Consider the following 17,158-nt stretch of genomic DNA (forward strand, 5'->3'; position numbering starts at 1 on the left):
GCGAGTATTTTGAACTCATCTGTACTATCGTCTACCTTATTACAAGCTGAGAGGATGCAAATACGCTGGAATCATGGCTGTGACCAGAGACGAGCAAGGACCGTCTACAACACCAGAGCGGGTTGGCGGGGCACGTCACGAGGGCACCACTTGGATTGGAAGTCTGGCTCAGTAACAGTGATGGTTGAACGTATTACATACCAGGCTTGCCGACTGCCCTCCTAGAATTGCAGATATTGTGATATCAGATATTCGTTTATAGATGAGGATTAATGTCTACAGCTTCATAGTTTATAGCAGCCTCATCAATGCCCCAAGCCCAAGATAATCATGTCCAGCTCCCGGGTATCCAGCTGTCCTGAACAGTAACACCAAAGAACTCTGATATTCAGACAGTAAACAAACGACAGAGGCCCCCTTTCCATATATGCTCATCAGTTCATGCGTGATATTTTCTAATATACATACAGTACATATCCATACACAGCATCCATCCCATCTACAGATTACAAGTGTTGCCGAGCGATAAGTCTATGCCAATGCTTAAATTCAATATGCAAGTTGCCTCTTTGCTTCCTGGAACCTCTTCCCCTCACTCCTCCTTCTCGTCCTTGTTTCCCGTAGACGTCTGAGGCTTCGTCTTCTCCGCCTTGGCCACAGGCACTCGCGCACCACGAGCTCGTCTCCTTGACACGCTCGAAATCGCTCGCAGCGAGCTTCTCAGTTGCCGCCTCTGCTGCCGTTTATTGCGCTGAGACCGAAGCTGTCTCTCCAACCTCCTCTTCATTCGCTTAAGCTCCGCATGCGAGAAAGGCCTAAGCAGCTCCATGGCCTTCTTCCTTAGACTTGCTCTGCGGCTATCCCAGCCGCTCGAGAGATTCTCGAAATCCGTATTGGTGAAGGCGTAATGAAGACGAGGATATTTCCTCTCAATCTCCCTCAACTTGGCAGAGACATCGGCCGACCAGGCAGCCAACTTGCGCAGCTTCAGCCACTGGTGCTGCAAGCTGAGGACCGCCGCGTTGGACGCCTGCAGCACGCGCGTGTTCCTGAGATGGCGGCGCTCCTGAAGGCTCCTCTTGCTCGGTTTCCACCCACGCCAGCGCGGCATGAGCATGGTCTCGCACCAGCGCATCGCGGGCTCCCATTGGCCCATCTCGGCCAGATATCGAATCAAGAGGTTCCAGTTGTTTCTCGTCAGCTTGAAGCCAGAGGAAGTGACCTGCTCAACGCATTTGAGCAAGCCGTTTCCGTCGTTCTCTTCCCTGAAAGTTTTTGCCAGAACTGCCATCGGCCTGGAGACGTCATACTCGTGGACGGGATAGATGCCCGCCGCTTTGCGATGCTTGGCTCGGACCAGTACTCTGTTCCACATCTCGTTCCACATCTTGTGTATCTGGCGGAACTTCCTGTCCTTGAAGTAGCCCAGCATCAGCGCAGAAATCACCTCGGGAGGGAACGGTTCGCCGCCCCTGTGTTTGGGGAATATGCTGCTGTACAAGTTCATGACTTCTTCGGCCGTCTTGAAGTCTCGCAGCTCAACCAGAAGCTTGATGGCACGGCCGACGCTCTTGGTCTGCTTCTTCAGATGCCGAATGTCCCTCGGAAGCGTCGAAACAGCACGGGCGTCACGTCCGCTGGTCTCGTGAGCCAGCATAGAGCGCAGGTGGCCCACGAACTCTTTGCCAAGCTGGCGCGTCCGATCTGACGATGGCGTCTTTCGAAACGAAGCCTCGGCCAGCGCCACCTTGGCATTGAAATTCATCGACTGGCCTGCTTTAAGCAGATGCGAAGCAAGAAGCTCGACAAGCCCAAGCTCGCCGGTACGTACAGCTCCGGCCATGACCACGGCAAAATGCTCCGGCCCAACCGGGAACAACTTCTCCTTGTAGGCCGTCTGCAAGAGGAGGTAGGCAGGCTGTACCTGGTCTACCCTGACAAGGGCCTGAAGAAGAAACTCATGCGTTTGATGGTCCCATGTGAGATCAAACAGCTTCATGGCTTGCAGCAGTTCATAGCATTTGCCGAGCTTTCCTTGCATGCCGTTGAATTGGATAAGCTGATTCCAGATGGCCGTGCTCGTCGCGCCCCGTTCCGCCAGCTCCATGCATATCCTCTCCGCTTCCAACAGCCGATCATTGCGGCAGTACGCCATGACCAGAGACATGGCCATCTCTTTCGAGACGGGGATCCGGTCCTTTTGAGAGCGGTTGAAGAAGCCAAGAGTTGCTTCCAGGTCGCCCTTCTTAGCAGACATGGCCATGATGTGGGCATACGTAAAGGAGTCGGGGCGGTACATGCCGCATATCTCGTTGAAGCAAGCGACGGCTCGATTGTAATCTTGCGCTCTCATGTAACATTTCAGCAAGGTGTTCCATATGTCCAAGTCGGGCTTGACTCCGTGGTGATCTGTCATGCGGCGAAGCTCTTCTTCGGCTTTGGCGACGTCGCCAACCTGCGCATAGGCATTCATCGTGCTCCTGAACGCCCTGGGCTTTCTCAGCACGGCCGGGTACTTGGCCACATACCGCCCCCATAGCCGTTGTACGGCCTGGATGTCGCCCAGGCCTGCATAGAACTTGAGGAACTTTTCGTATCCCCATTGATCCAAGTCTCCCCAGGCGCGATGCCAATCTTGGTAGATCTCTTCGAGCGCTGCCGTGCCGGCTGGGTAATGCAGCTCAAACATGTGCTGGAGGAGCGAGACGGGCGGATGCGCGCCGGGGAGTTTGCGGTATGTCCTGTACAGATCCGATAGCCAGGCGACGTTGGACGTCAGTTCGATCTTGTTATGCCAACTTTCCAGAACGCGGAGAAAGTAATGCTCGTATAGCTGAGGGTCGTTGAAGATTTCTAATATGGCAGCAGCTTGCCTTGGCTGACAAGGCTGGGCCAGCGCCAGCTCTGCCAATTTTCTTCTCAGAGCTTTGAGACCCAATCTGGTCGTCTCATAGATGTTGATGGGGCGAATGGCTTTGCGGCCCTCGGAAGAGAGATATTGTTCGAACGAAAAGAAAAGCCTGTCCAAGCCAGGCAATGTTTCGAGCCGCTGTAAGCGAATGGCATCTGGTCGGCCAGCCGGCTCAAACTTGAGGCGAGACGCATAGAATTCGAGCCACACCCCTATGAGCGTCGGCCATTTCTCGTTGGCAATGACCTCAGCCAGGACATACTCAAGACCGCCGACCAGACCCTTGAGCTCCATGCCACTTTTCAACCTACTGATAGCATGTTCTAGGTCGCCGGACCGTGTAAAGGCCAAGACACCAGCAGCAAGAAGCTCATCATCCCAACTAGAAATGGGAATCTGACGGAACAGCGAGATAGCTCTCCCAACCTCGACTATTCCGCGGGATTTGGCGAGGTAAAGAATCATGTCGCGGCGAAAATCAAGCTGATGCTGTTCATCGAGCCTGCAGTATAAATCCCATACATCGTGAAAGCGCTCTTCGCCTTGGTGTGAAAGCATATCTTGTAGCTGTGCTGCGTTTGACTGCAACCTGGACATGTGGTCTACGCGCAAAGAGGTTGAGCTCTGAGAGTCATAGTCTGAAGAGGCAGCTTTCGAGTTACTGCTAGAGGTCTGTGATTCTCGTGCCGTAGCTGCTCCATCGTCCCGTTGATATGCCTGGCTCCCTGCCGGGGAAAAGCACTCCATCGATGGTGGGGTCGAAGCGGTGGGATAACTTTGCGAGGGATGCTCAGCAGCGGCAGTGGAAGAGGTGAAGTGCCTCCTCCTAGCAGCACCACCAGCACGGCCTCCATCCTGAGGCCGCGGGAGCCCTGGATACAACCGCCGCAGGAGCGAATATGTAGCACTCGGATAGAGGAAATCGAGCAGAAAGGCCGAGGCAACCAAGCCAGCCTGCAGCGGGCGGGTGGCATTCTCGACAGGCTCCGCCTCGGGAATGCGCCCTATGGAGGGCCAGATGCTGGCGAGCTCAATGGCAGACGCCCCATGCTGCCAGAAGCCCGTATGAAGCTGGCGGCTGCGCTTGGTCGAGCGGGTGGGCTTCGGAAGGATGCGCTGGATGTTGCATGATTCCAGACTCGCGGCCGCGGTTCTTTCGAGCATTTGGCCCAGCAGGCGGCTCGGTTCGCGGACGGCCTGCTAGCTATGCGATGGACAAAGGTGCAGAGGCCAAATTGGCATGCCTCCGACAGGCAGCCCGGGTCGTGGAGTCGTTTTGATGCTGGTCGAGGCGAGCGCAGACGCCTGCAGTGCGGGAGGCGGGCCAATCGGCGCTGGAATGGTGGTGGTATTCGGATTGGAGCTGCAAGGGCGGCATAGCATTCGATGGCGCTGGAGATGCTGCCCGAGTATCTGCGAGACCGAGGCGGAAAGCGGGAGATTCAGGGCCTGGACGAACGCAATGGCAGCCTCATCTTTTCACTTTTAGATCATGGGCTGATCGAAAAAGATGGTGTCGAGCCAGAGGTCCGGGTGGGTCGCCGAAAACAGCAGCGGGCTGTGGCTTAGTCATCCAGCAGCAGCTCCGGCTGATAACGGATAACGGACCCCGCTTTATTTTCGAGGCAAGCCGGCGTTTCATTGACAGGAGCTCGCGAGTTGCTGACCGTAGAGTACAGATACCTACGCTGATAATCATATGGCATGCAATTCGGGCGAGAAAAAGATGGAAAAGATGGGCAAGATGGCCTTGTTACTTTAAAGTAGGAATCAATTAAGGTAAGAAGAGATGTCAAATTAGTATTGTAAGAAATTGCAGACTATTAGTTACAAACACACCGCTCCAGAGGGTGATTTTGGTTTCCCGCCATCGTGAACGGGCAATGCATCGCAAGCTTCCATAACGCCTAAAGCAAAGGAAAAGGAAAAGCAGAATGAAAAAATATAATAGAGAAAAGGACCAAGAAGAAGCGTGAAGCAAATTAGGTAGCATCCCAGATCCGTACCTGTCCCATTACTTCAGTCTCAAGTGTAGTTTCCCATTTGTCGTCCACCCCAACACCAAGAACAAAGGAAACTGTATCTTTTCATATCCCCCTTCGTGGTAGTCATAGTACAGGTAGGTATCGTCAACCCCCATATCGTATAATTTCAGTGCCTCTGACGCTCATGCAAATCAGAAATGTACCATTCTGTGACAAGATGGCCATGTCAGGAAGTCTTGCCGTGGCCGGGCTGTTCCTCGTCCGACAGGAAGACCTCGTTTCGTAGGCTGGACAGGTGGTCGACAGGTCTGTGGGGTTCCTTGTCCCTTCGCGGCCCGCGGCTTCGGCTCCTCAGGCGTGTTTGTTTGTGTAGGACCTCCGAGTTGGCGGGCGATGCGATTCGAGAAGGGCAGTGCTCGCGGCGCTTCTCTCGCAAACGGTTGTGCAGCATCAGTCTGTTGGCGGATGGCTTGACTGAAGGAGAAGAGCCTCGAGAAGCAAGGCTGAAGGGCGAGACTGAGCGTCGACGAGAGCGACCTCTGAGTGTGCTGGATTCGTCTGGACGCAGGTTCTTGGAGTTGGGAATGGGCATGATGCGGTCACGCGTGCGCCCTCGAGACGCATCGTGCTCCGGTGGAGGAACGACGGTCATTTTGATGTCGTGGAACGATTCGGTAGTAGCCATGGCAATATTTCGACAATTTCTGTAGTCCGAAAGGCGTTGTGGTGAAGCCAAAGGACGGAAAGTCCGGGAGATGCAAGCTCTTTAGAGGAGCCGAGAGAGTCGAGGAATAACAAGGGGGTGCCGAGGCCCCGTGCGTCAATCGCTCGCTTGTAGTGAAATATGGAGTCTGGAGTCTGGAGTTTCTCGTAATGCGAGAACCTCGTATCGAAATCGAGTATTGAGGATAGGTATAGAGCGTTTGAAGAGGCGGGAAATGGAGTTGCTCAACCAGGAGCAGCCGTGGGCGATATAAAGGCGAGGATGGAGTGGTTCTGCCCGAGGAGCAGGGGGCCGTGGCATGAACGAAGAGCCACACTATTAGCAATGGTGTTTCAAGGCCCCGCCTGGACAAACGGTATGGAAATTTGTCAGATCAGAGGAACAGAGAATTGAGGCCGGAGAAGAAGGAAAAAAGAAGCCAGGGGTTGCCGGGAATTCGCAAGGACGGGGACTCAACTGGTGCTAGTCGGACGGAGCACGAGGGCAGAAACAATTTATAGAGGTCCAGGACTCAATCTAGCTGATGCTCCAGTGCTCCAGGGTCTGACATGGGGGCCCGGGGCGAGGGTCGCTGTGCATCACCCCCGGCAAGAGCCCGCGGGGGTCACCTGAGCAGGCCGGATAGCAGTCGAGCAAGTGCTGGGGGGCCCCTAATTAGCAGCGCCGCTAGCGCTGTTGGGTGGCCTGGAGTGGTGCTGGTTAGGCCCTTGGGCGCCAATCAGACGGGCTGGGCTGGGCTTCCGAGGCGGCCGGGCGAGGCCATTGGCGTCTCCTCCAACTGTCTCATGGCGCGAACATGCTTGAGGACGAGATGCAACACTCACACGCGACCAAAGTCCGGATACTGTATTGGCCAGCTCTGGTTTGACGTGTGATCGACGCATTGCTGGCTGACTGGAGCCATTGGCCAGCCAGCGGCTGCTTATATGTTGATACGAGTGCATCAGCAGGATCAGTGATGAGGTATGTTCGAGATACTGCACCATACAGTCGTGAATGACTGTCGGGACTGGCTGGCAACAGAGCCCGACTTGCAGACCTGCAGATCGTGACACAATTTCACAGACCGCACGAGCGCCAGTCACAGCGGCCGTCATCCAACAGCGTCCCCTCCCCCCCAAGCGCCATCTGCCGGCCCAGCGCCACTCGTCATAGCGTGACGCCGGCATGCATACTGGCAGACAAGGGCGTTGATGCAGGGAGGAGGAGGCCGAGATGCGAGATGCGCGGCTTGCTGCAAACAATGCGGCTGTGGCTCGCCTTTGGGCCCTTTGGCGACGTTGCGGGGGCTATTGACCTCTCAAAGCCTCGTACGAAAGAGGAGCGCCGACGAAGCAATCATGTTTGGATTGACTCTTGGCTGGGTGATTTGCTCGTGCGTGTGCCATTTCTGGCCGGCGCCTCTGGCCTGCCCACGAAGGAATCACATCGAACTGGATCGCCTTTCCCCCGCTTGCTCTCCAACCTACCACCACCATGGACGAGCGCCATCACCAGCCATCCATCAGGCGGTTTAGCAACCAATGCACTGCTACCACCACCAAGCTGCCACCACTACCACCACCACCAACCTGGATGTTGGCCGGGTGGCGATGCACTATGACTTGCACTTGCTCGACTGGTCCGGGCTTTGGGTCAGACATGTCAACACGGCTGATGGAAATTGGACGGGAGGGATATGAAGCGAGAGGCGGCAGGCGTCCCGACCAAGCTCTTGTGACTGTGAACCTTGACTCCTCCCCCGGCACCCGGTTCCAAGGCACTGGGAAGACATGCTATCTCGAGGCTTCTCTCACGGCTGCTCAGCTTGCTCAGCTACCGTGCCAAATCGCCAGCCGTACGGGAATCGATGCAGCTTCTCCACTTGGGATGAAGCTTGAAGCCTCTGATGCAGCGTCGTTGATCAGAGCAGGTAAGGTGCTGGATAAGCTGATAAGAGATGACCCTAACTTTCAGGTCTGCTTGCCGGCCGCCGCCATCTTTTGACAGGTCCATTGTATCGACGGGGCTCTTTCTCCGGTGGAAGCGGCTGGAGGCAATGACGGCCGGGGAGCGGGAATGCAGACAGGTTTCAACAATGCCTCACTTCAACAGGTATTAGCACCATTCGCCAGACACTCTGTGCCTGTATGACGGTTGTCTGAGGGCTTATCCGGCCTCCATCATTCTCCCAACAAATTGGATGGAATCCTTCCATCACCGGGGATCGAGATGGCCGACGCTCCAAGACGTCAAGAGACAGGGACGATCAAACTGCAGTGTCCAGGTGCCATGATAGCTCTCGAGACTAACATTAGCGTAAGCTGGGGTTCACCGAGCTTAGCTCCTCTGGCGTCCTTGGAACGCAGGCACCCTTCGGTTGGGTTTGGATGCGCCACAGCGTCCTCGTACTCGCGCAGGTAGCGTCAAGCTAAGGTATGACCGTTCCCTTGTCATGGACTTGATAACACAGAGATGGGTCAGTTTGGGCTGATTTGCCTCCCCGTTTGCCCTGATTGTCAGCTGTTGAGCGACCCGATTAGCTAGCACGTGCATTTGCTACTGTTACACTGAATATTTTTGTCGTTTCCAACCGGCTGTATGGAAGACGAGAGACAAGAGGGAAGAGAGAAGAGCAAACAGTGAACCTATTATCGAGGCGGCCGCGTCACACAGCGCAGTTGGTGATGGGCCGACGAGCTTCTTAGCGCCCGCTTGGTTACGACGAGTGTGCCGAGTAGACGAGCATGGGACGATTCGTACCCTTGCAAGCCTTGGTTCAATTGCTTCCAAGCCTTCCATCTGCCTTCTGTGTCAACGGGAAAAGAAATCAAACCCATCACAAATTGGGTGGTTCTCTGGGAGCAGGGGTAGGGGATTCTAGCTTCAAGACGCGGACTTGGCCGTCTAAAAGATCCAATCCGCGGCCCCTTTTCTTTCCTGCTTTGTATAAGCTAATGTCTTGATGTACGGATATTGGACTTGGGTTGCAAAGTACTGCAATCAATATGCCAAGAACAAGTCCTCAGACGGTTTTATTACGGAGCGCAAGATGGAGTTTTGGAGTTTTCTGGGCATGTGATGGCAATCGACTACCTTCTGTCTCATTTGATGGGCTAGGCTTACTTTGTATCACGAGAGGCCTCATTCCCGCGAACAGGATGAAGCAACCTGACCTTTGCGCACTCGAGGTGCAGACTGGTCGACAATGAATTTCGAAACCTCTCTCAATGTCTCATCATCTCTCAGCTGCTTCTGGCTTGGCTTCACTTAAAGTTCGCTCAAATGAGTCTCTGGAGACACAGTCAGCCAATCATCCTGTAAGCTTATAAGCGAAAGCGCATCTCATACCGTTTGGGGTGCCCCCACGCTGCTATAACGGGCCATCCTAGGCTTGATGCGATCTTGGAGTTGATGGCTTGGGGACCTCAAAAATGTCTAACCTCAAGAGTTGCGTATGAAGGTTCCCTTAGTGGTTCACGATGAGACGTGATCAATTGGTCCTTGGCGAAAACTTTGAATGGCCTCTACTTGTGGCATCTTCGGGTGAACCTCTACAACGAATCGCTGCTCAGATCAGCAATAGCCCTATTGGTGCCTTGACGCAACAATGGAACTCAACTCAAGGCTACAATTATAGATAATCTAGAGGAAGATGGAAGCTAGCTCGTGAAGCAACCAAAGCAGATGGCCATGATGAAAAAGTTGCCAAAGAGAGCCAACTTACAAGGAAACGAGGCTCTTTTCGAAGCGACCTCAGAGATGGCCGGTTACTTGTCAAGACCTCAACACAATAAAAGTAAAAGTTTCCGCAGCATAGTTACAGACAGTAATGCTCACAATCTCTCTCTGGAAACCTACAGGGAGTGTCCAACATCTTCTCAGAGGTCTGTAAAGATGCTGCGGATGCAGACATGGTTGGCTTATAGTATGTAGTAAAATTCCACCCATCAGAGCAATTTCCTCTGTGGCGCAATTGGCTAGCGCGTCTGACTGTTAATCAGGAGGTTGGAAGTTCGAGCCTTCCCGGAGGAGATATTGAAATGTTTCTTTTTTTGCTTCTTTTATCTATTTACTCCTCTCTCTTTTATCTCTTTTTGGCTGTCTTTGAATTGGTCTGTTGGAGTAAGCTCCAAAAACGATCAAGACGATGAGAAGTGTTTAGCAAGAAGGTCAGCTCTGCGAAGATGATACCTGGCAGGGATTGTAATTCCACTTTCCGTTTTCCCCAGCATTGCCACCATTGCGGATCGCAAATAACAGTCATGGAGAATCTCAAACCATCGCCACCAATATGAAGGTTACATTGGCCGTCTTGTTCTTATAGCTTATTAGTCTAGAGACCGCAAACAGGCAAACAAGCAAGTCATTATCAGACTTTGAACGCGGCTCGCCACAAGGTCAAGCTGCAGCCCAACCGCTAGGCAACCACCGCAACCTCGCGAAAGACACCCTTCTGCCTGGTGGGACATTCCGGAACTTGAAAAGTGCAGCCCGTTCCGTCCAGGATACTCGACGGTACATCCGCCCCTCGTTTGAACCACCCAGCCTTGGCTCGTCTCAGTTCTTCAAATGGCTGAAGGATGCTTCCGCCACCCCGCCGTCTGGCAGTGCCGACAGTCACGCGGCTGTGCCGCTTGTAGCCCATCTGTACATGAATGTATTCCGCCTTCAAAGGGTGTAGCCTGTTATGTCGCTCTACACGTATAAATAAGTACGACGTCCCCGGTGACTTGCCTGTCCCGCCCATCTGATAGGCAGACGAGGCAGCCAGTCACCGAACCAAAAGGGACAAACGCGCCATGTTCAAGTCGAGTCATCTGGCATAAAGTTCTTCTGTTCTTAGCAGATGTTGGTGTTACTAACACCCGCTACGTGGACTCACATAAACAACGTTTAATGAGGCTGTGTAACTCGAGGTAAAGCTCGTTAAGCAGCAGCTCTACCTTGCCTTACCTTACCTAACCTTACCGGAAGCTAAAAGGAAGGCGCATGTTGTGCTGTCTTGCTTTCCAGTCGCTGCCTCGTCATCCTCCATCCTTCACCATCGTCTACCATTTAATTCTCCTATTCGCAGCATCACCTTTTGTGATTATCTTTTTGCAGCTGCAGCTCTGGAGTTTGCGGCAGTGAATCAGCGCAGCTCTCTCATCGACTGATTGCCATCGTTCGCTTGAGCGTCTCTATCAGCTTCAGCAGCCAGTTCGCCAGCTATCAGCATAAGCGCCTGCACATACTGCCTCTTTTCCCCCTCGTCTCTTCCAACACATACTGTCAAGTCTCCGAAAAGTGTCACAACTCCCCCCTTGCATAGCGATAGAGTCCATGTTATCGATCTGTACAAAGAGTTTCGCCAGCCTGAGTTAGTCGCCGGTTTCTCATTTACACAGCGAACTAGGTATGCCCATGACATCTGACATATGAAAATCGACGCTCTTCATATTGTCGGCTGTGTTCAATCTCTGCACTGAGTACACCTCCGGCAACCTCCCGGCGAGCCACTTTCGACATCTTTGCTATTTGTCCGCCACTAACTGGCAAGACACAGCACGATGGACCGTCCTGTTGACGAGCCGTGGCCGTCCACCACTCCAAGGACGTTCGAAGTAGTTGTCCCGTCGAGAGCGGACCGTCAAGCTGGTGACGGTGCCGACGTGCGCTCTGGCGATGTTCTTGCCCCCATCAATGACATTGACTACCTCGCTATACTAAAGCAAGCAAACGAAGACTGGGAGAGAGATCAGCGGCGACAGCGGCGACAGACGTCAAGTTCGGTAAAGATGGAGTTTGACACAACCGAGTTCCTGAAGCAGTCCCAATGGGACATGGTCATGAAAGGCCTCATGTCTGAAGAGGAGATTCAGTCGTCTCGATTCGCTGAGGCATGCAAGTTGCGAGTCGTCGAGCAGGAGCTCATCTCAGGGGACACGCTCGTCTTTGTCGACTTTCCGGATGTATCACGCCGCCGATCGAAGCAGACCGACTGCTACGGCATATCTTATTCGTCACAGAAGCTACGCGTGCACTCGGAAAAGTTGCTCGCAACCGGCTCTGCCAAGTTCGCCGAGATGCTGAGCCCGACGTACCAGTTCCGTATCAAAAGACGGAAGAAGCTGACAAAGGATCTTCCGGAAGGCGTCAAGTACGTTCTCGACTTGACGCCGCAGTCTGAGGGCGATGAACTCGTCTCACAAATGACGCAATTGTCTCTCACCCCCGGAATCATCAGGTGGTGGGCTGCCAGCGGTCTTCACAAGGTCAGCAACTGGCTGGTATCTGGACATGACGATGTTTGCACCTGTGGTCGGCAACACATCCCCGGCTGGGGGGCCCCGAGACAAGACGGGAGGGGACAGGTACAGGGACAGGGACAGGAAGAGTCGGCACCGAACGACAACAAACCGCCAGGCAGCAATATCAACGACGTTGTGGTTACCGCTCCTACACCAGACGATCTCATCTCGAAGAAAGAGCATGGCATCAACCAGCCTTACGACATCCCGGATTACCGCAACATTCCTGACTACTGCCCTATACGCCACCGCAATAGCATTATCCGCCTCCTGATGATGATTGAGGGACAGGACATCATGCTCGACTCGGCGAATCGTGTCTGGACCCTTGTTGCGGTGGCCAAGATCTTCGACTGCACGTCTGTGATCCGAGACCGAGTTGCCCAGTGGCTCATGTTCTCGGCAAACACCAAGTTCATAGAAGTCCTCCCGGAAGAGGCACTCCAGCTTGGATTTGACCTGGAGCTTGTGCAGGTCACGCAGTGTGCTTTCCGGATCCTTGTCAATGAGTTGGCCCTCAAGGAAGCCGCCAGTCAGCCGCACCGTGGTGATTCGAGCTCTGATCCCAATTGGGTCACCGTCTTTGGCAGGAGACTTGGGAACCTGGATGATGAGCTGCACAACATTGTCCAGCACGCCGCTCGGGCTTTTGTTGAACGAGTGTCGGCGATACCAGGCAAATTCCGCGGTTTTCACCATTTCAAGGTTGAAGAATATGCGAAGCTACGGGAAATGGAAGAAGTGCTGGCGCAGCAATCCGACGAAGCCAGCGTCAAGGCTTCCAAGTCTATGTCTGTGCTGATGGCGGCGATGCGTCGTAGCATCTCAAACGCCTATTCCCGGCTTTGGGTAGGAACGAATACGGAGCAGGAGGCGCTTGCTTCCATGGACGAGGATCGAGCTACATATGTGTTGCCGGAGGACTTCAGACGGCTGGAGGAGATCATACCCACGCTGAATCTCAACCAGAAATTCCTGTTGCCGTTTGCATACCAGCATATGAGCGAATGGTGGCATAATGACCCTACGCAGTCCAAGTGGTTGGCTATGGCTAACCAGCTTTCGCCCAACTCGATCAAAGCAAATATGATTGCTGCAATGGACGACATCCAGCAAGCCATCACTGCAAACCCCGAGAGGGCAAGCCAACCACAATGGGCGATATTTTTGGATCCTACGGAGGGGCCTCTCCGCGTCAAGAACCCGCTCATCGACCTGGAAGCCCTCAATCGACAGATGCACGATGCCACATTGCGGTACGGCAGCTCGTGGCTGCGATTTGACATTGAGCCTGCGCTGAACATCACGCGCCACTTGCTTCTCACTCTCGAGAACAACGAGCTCAAGTATCTCCCGCTCTGGGCCGGCGGCTGCAATGACGGCACTGGGGGCGTCTTCCAGGAAGAGCTTCCTCCTGCCGACTGGGGACCGAGCGGCCCTGGGCCTGCCTATCATACCGGCATCACGATTCCCTCAACATCGAGCACCTCGGGGTCGCTGGTTGACGGCTTCTCTGCCTTCAACGTCAGGGGGAGCACCGTCGTGGGATCCGTGGACGTGCAGGATGGAACATCGACTGTGTACGCGCCCGACCACGTCATCCCCGACGACACCTCGATCGCGTCCGAGTCCTTTGAGGTGGACGGACCCGAGTCCTACCAGGAGGCGCGATTTGCGGTCCCAGCCGAGCATCAGGACATGGGTCACGCGGTGGACATGATGGTGGAATCGCTGGACTCTGATTCCGATACGGCGTCGGTCACGACAGATCGGGTGATGATTATGGGCAGCGCTTTGGAGAGCGGCGCTGAAGAATTCGATGAGGATGGGGATGTTATGAGTCTTGATGATTAAGGATGAGCAATATTTCCTGCGTCATGAATGTGGTGGTAAGTTGGCGTGGAATCTTACGATTTGGGTATGCGCTTTGGTTATTTATCCCCTGTACTTTTCAAGGGATGGGCAATTTGGGAATTTTGTTGGATTATCCTGGGTTACAAGGAGGATTTGGATGAGAGATGAAAGTTATGACTACCTACGAATAGATTGACAGCGCAGCCTCGCAACATGAGCAAGGAGTCTGACTTGAGAGCCGTCTATTTAGAATCTGAAGTTCAAATCCTAGCAGTTCTGGATGAATGAGAATGGTCTGCAAGCTGCGTTCATCTTTTAAGTGTGCTCTACACAGTTCATGGTCATCTCTAAGTGTGCTCTACACTGGCAGTCCATGGTCATCGACTACACTGCCAAGGCACCGTCTTGTCCAGGCAGAACCGAACCGGGAAGATACCCAACCAGCCATGACACCCGCGGAGACTTTGACGGATAGAATCTGGGATAATTACTTTCTTCGACTTTAGAGTTTTCTACATGCTGAAGGTTTCCGGTACGCCTTCTATTTTCAAAAGTCACGGCGAGACGGCATCGCGATCCGCGCCACTGAGATACAGCTTGATTCAAGCCCTACCACTGTGAGTGAAGCTTTCGGCGACATTTGACTCTCATTCAACAAACTATCACAAGGCCTCACTCAACACTCAACAAAGAAACAAAACTTGACCGAACTATAGAGAAAGTATAGATACGTAGAGGTATATAAGGCAGAAACATTCCCACCTCATCAACCTGACAATGAAAAATGTCACCTCCTCTCACTCTTCGGAAAACACAAATCGAATCCTTGCATCCTCCTGCTACAACTTTGAGCGTACATGCCGCCGGGCACAAACATCAGCCGAAAGCTTCTGCGCCCAACTGCAGGTCTGTCATCCGAGATCGCGTTGTGCAGTCGTTCATGTTCTCGGAGAACACCAAGTTCATGGAAGTACGCCCTTCCAGAAGGAAGAAGAGGCCCAACGCAGCTTGGGTTTTGACACTGGAGCTTGTCTGCAGATCACGCCATCGGTCAAAGCAAACATGGATCTTCACAATGGACGACATTCATCCAGCAAGCCCATCACTGCAAACCCCAAGAGGTCTGGTGGCAAGCTCACCCACCCGTGGGCGATATTCACGGATCCCTCGTCACGCTTTTTTCGATCCTCGTCCGTTTTCGAGCTGGGGGCTTGAGCAAGGCAAGCAAGAAGAAGAGGGTCAGCTTATCGTCCCTTTTTGTCACTGAGGTCTGGTGCATTCTGCCGCTGGACAATTGGCTTTTTATGATTTCTTTCTGGGAGGGCGGAAGGCAAGAACCTTATGGGTTGGTTGGCTTTTTTTTGCACCAAATTGCTGAGGTCTTCATCGATGATTGTTCATCGACACATTTCAGCCGTGACGCGAGTTGATACAAGTTCGGCTGGGGAGGTGTGTGGTTCGTTTTTTGGACATGACCGGCCCTTACGATGGTAGGGAGGACGACGGGAGGTTTGAGGAGAGATTGTGCGTGTACGGAGTTGAGGCTCCAAGGAGAAGCCATCACTCTACCCTTTTAGGCTCTTGCTTGCGTGTGCTGCCTGTCTATACTGCAAGGTATGGGTAGATGGACTGCATGTTTGGCGGTGTGCGGTCGTCAAGGGGGATAGTCTGGGGGAGCAAAGATGACAGCTGTCTGGTCTTGAGATGGTTATGGGTTCATGTTAGTGTAACGACTCCATATGCCATGACCACCTGTCTAGACGGGCAGTAAGTAGAGGGGCGTTGTCTTTATATAGGGTGATATCAAAGCTGGTTTGTCTATTCATGTTCCGTATGTATAAAACCCAGAGAAGTAATCAGATGTTTTTGCAAAAACGCTTCGCCTCGCCCAATGCATTACCGCCAGCCCCCAATATTCAACCGAAAGAAAACACGCAAAAATTATGACGCAAATTTGAATCCCCCATCACCCCATGTTGAGCGTATTCCCCGACCCCTTCCTATTATCGTCCGTAAAGTCGTCCCACGCCCTCGCCTTGTACGTCTCCCGATCGACAGCCTCCATGTCATCCTCGTCCACAACCTTCTTCGGAGGCTCCGTGCCGCCGCCCTCGAGGATGCCGCCCCGCCGCTTCTCCTCCTCCAGATACTCGTCAATGGACATTGTAGGCAGATTGTGACCCGGCCGGAACACGCCCCTTGCGAGGTCGGCGCGAGACCCAACCAGCGTAAAAGGCTGCAGGGGCTTCCCCTTTGTCGACAGCAAAGGACCGCCCGCGCCGGGACGAGACCCGTTGAACGGCTGATCAAGCCGAAACGACGTATCGGCAGGATCTTCCCTGCCCGTCGTCGGCGCGGCGCTCGGCGACGGCGCGGACCGCAGCAGCGGCACCTCGCGATTCAGCGAGTCGAGCGCCTGGAACGTGCTGTGCACCGCAAACTGGATGTTCGTCAGGTGCAGCTCGCGCACCAGCTCCTCGTCGCCGTGCTCGAGGTACCGCGGGTTCCGCCGCAGCGCCTGCAGCTTCTCCTTGAGCGCCTTCTCCGCCTTGAAGCTGGCAATCTTGCCCTCCCGCTTGGCCGCCATGTCCGCGCCCGCCGCCACCACCGCGAAGCCCTCCTCGTCGTCGCGGTACCGCTCCAGCAGCTTGTCGTACGGCGGCGTCAGCAGTCCGTAGCCGTCCACCATGCTGAGGAAGCGCTCGTATGCGGCCCTCGCCTGGCCGAGGACCTGCAGCCGCTCCTTCGGCGCAAGATGCGGCGTCCGCTGGACAAGCTCGGCAATGTAGAAGTCGACCAGCAGGTACGGCAGCGAGGACGTCGCAATGTCCTCCGCGCCCTCGTTGGCCGAGAAGAGCGAGAGAGCGGCGATTTGGTCGCGGGCCTGTGCGTACAGCTTCAGCGCTTCGGCGAGGTCTTGTGCGTATTTCGGGGACGTGGCGATGGGTGCGTCGAGGACTTCTTGGCGCTTTGCCTCGGCGGCTTCGAAGATGGCGCGCAGCGATTGCGGCTCGTCGGACGAGGCCATGATGGGTGCGTTGAGATGCTTTTTGTATGTCGGCTGCTGTGTCGGACTCTGGTACAATTGCGTTCTTCTTCTTCGGTGTCTTTTGAGGGTGATGAAGCTGTAATGGTCGGGTGTCTGTAGGTAGTTGAAGGTCGGTTTGTAAGAAGATGGAGGGGCGAGTCTGGAAAGAGCAAGAACAGTGGTGGAAGCTTTGCTTGCCCCTCCAAAGGACAAAGCTCCTATCGATAACAGCCGCTTATACTGTTCAACACCAAGAGGGCGTAAACATAATAACTTACAAGACTCAAGCACACAACTACGTTACTTGCATCTGCTGCCGGACATCATGCAACAGAGAATCAGCTTGTTCATTCATTCGTCAAGCGAAAAGGTATTCCATACAAA

General features: G+C 54.0%; 4 protein-coding genes and 1 non-coding gene across 5 annotated transcripts; 2 read left to right on the forward strand and 3 right to left on the reverse strand.

The window, feature by feature from the left end:
• Positions 1–592: 592 nt before the first annotated feature.
• Positions 593–4,133, reverse strand: BBK36DRAFT_1175571 (TPR-like protein; the record flags this gene model as incomplete). The annotated part of the gene is made up of 2 exons (XM_024895979.1): positions 3,688–4,133; positions 593–3,636 (listed from the first exon to the last, which is right to left on the reverse strand). Exons 1-2 carry the CDS (start codon positions 4,073–4,075, stop codon positions 593–595), a joined length of 3,432 nt encoding a protein of 1,143 aa, XP_024754111.1. The 5' UTR covers positions 4,076–4,133.
• A 989-nt stretch (positions 4,134–5,122) lies between these two features.
• On the reverse strand, positions 5,123–5,581 carry BBK36DRAFT_1137445 (hypothetical protein; the record flags this gene model as incomplete). The annotated part of the gene is made up of 1 exon (XM_024893161.1): positions 5,123–5,581. The coding sequence occupies one exon, from the start codon at positions 5,579–5,581 to the stop codon at positions 5,123–5,125; it is 459 nt and encodes a 152-aa protein (XP_024754112.1).
• Positions 5,582–9,560: 3,979 nt separating this feature from the next.
• Positions 9,561–9,634, forward strand: BBK36DRAFT_t7. The gene has a single exon. It is a non-coding gene; the product is annotated as a tRNA-Asn (tRNA).
• A 1,796-nt stretch (positions 9,635–11,430) lies between these two features.
• On the forward strand, positions 11,431–13,746 carry BBK36DRAFT_1107705 (hypothetical protein; the record flags this gene model as incomplete). The annotated part of the gene is made up of 1 exon (XM_024889285.1): positions 11,431–13,746. One exon carries the CDS (start codon positions 11,431–11,433, stop codon positions 13,744–13,746), a length of 2,316 nt encoding a protein of 771 aa, XP_024754113.1.
• A 1,966-nt stretch (positions 13,747–15,712) lies between these two features.
• Positions 15,713–16,774, reverse strand: BBK36DRAFT_1108347 (TAP42-like protein; the record flags this gene model as incomplete). Its single annotated transcript, XM_024889356.1, has 1 exon — positions 15,713–16,774. The coding sequence occupies one exon, from the start codon at positions 16,772–16,774 to the stop codon at positions 15,713–15,715; it is 1,062 nt and encodes a 353-aa protein (XP_024754114.1).
• Positions 16,775–17,158: the final 384 nt, after the last annotated feature.

Source organism: Trichoderma citrinoviride (genome assembly GCF_003025115.1).
Source record: "Trichoderma citrinoviride strain TUCIM 6016 unplaced genomic scaffold BBK36scaffold_1, whole genome shotgun sequence".
In the NCBI taxonomy this organism is placed as follows: Eukaryota; Fungi; Ascomycota; class Sordariomycetes; order Hypocreales; family Hypocreaceae; genus Trichoderma; species Trichoderma citrinoviride.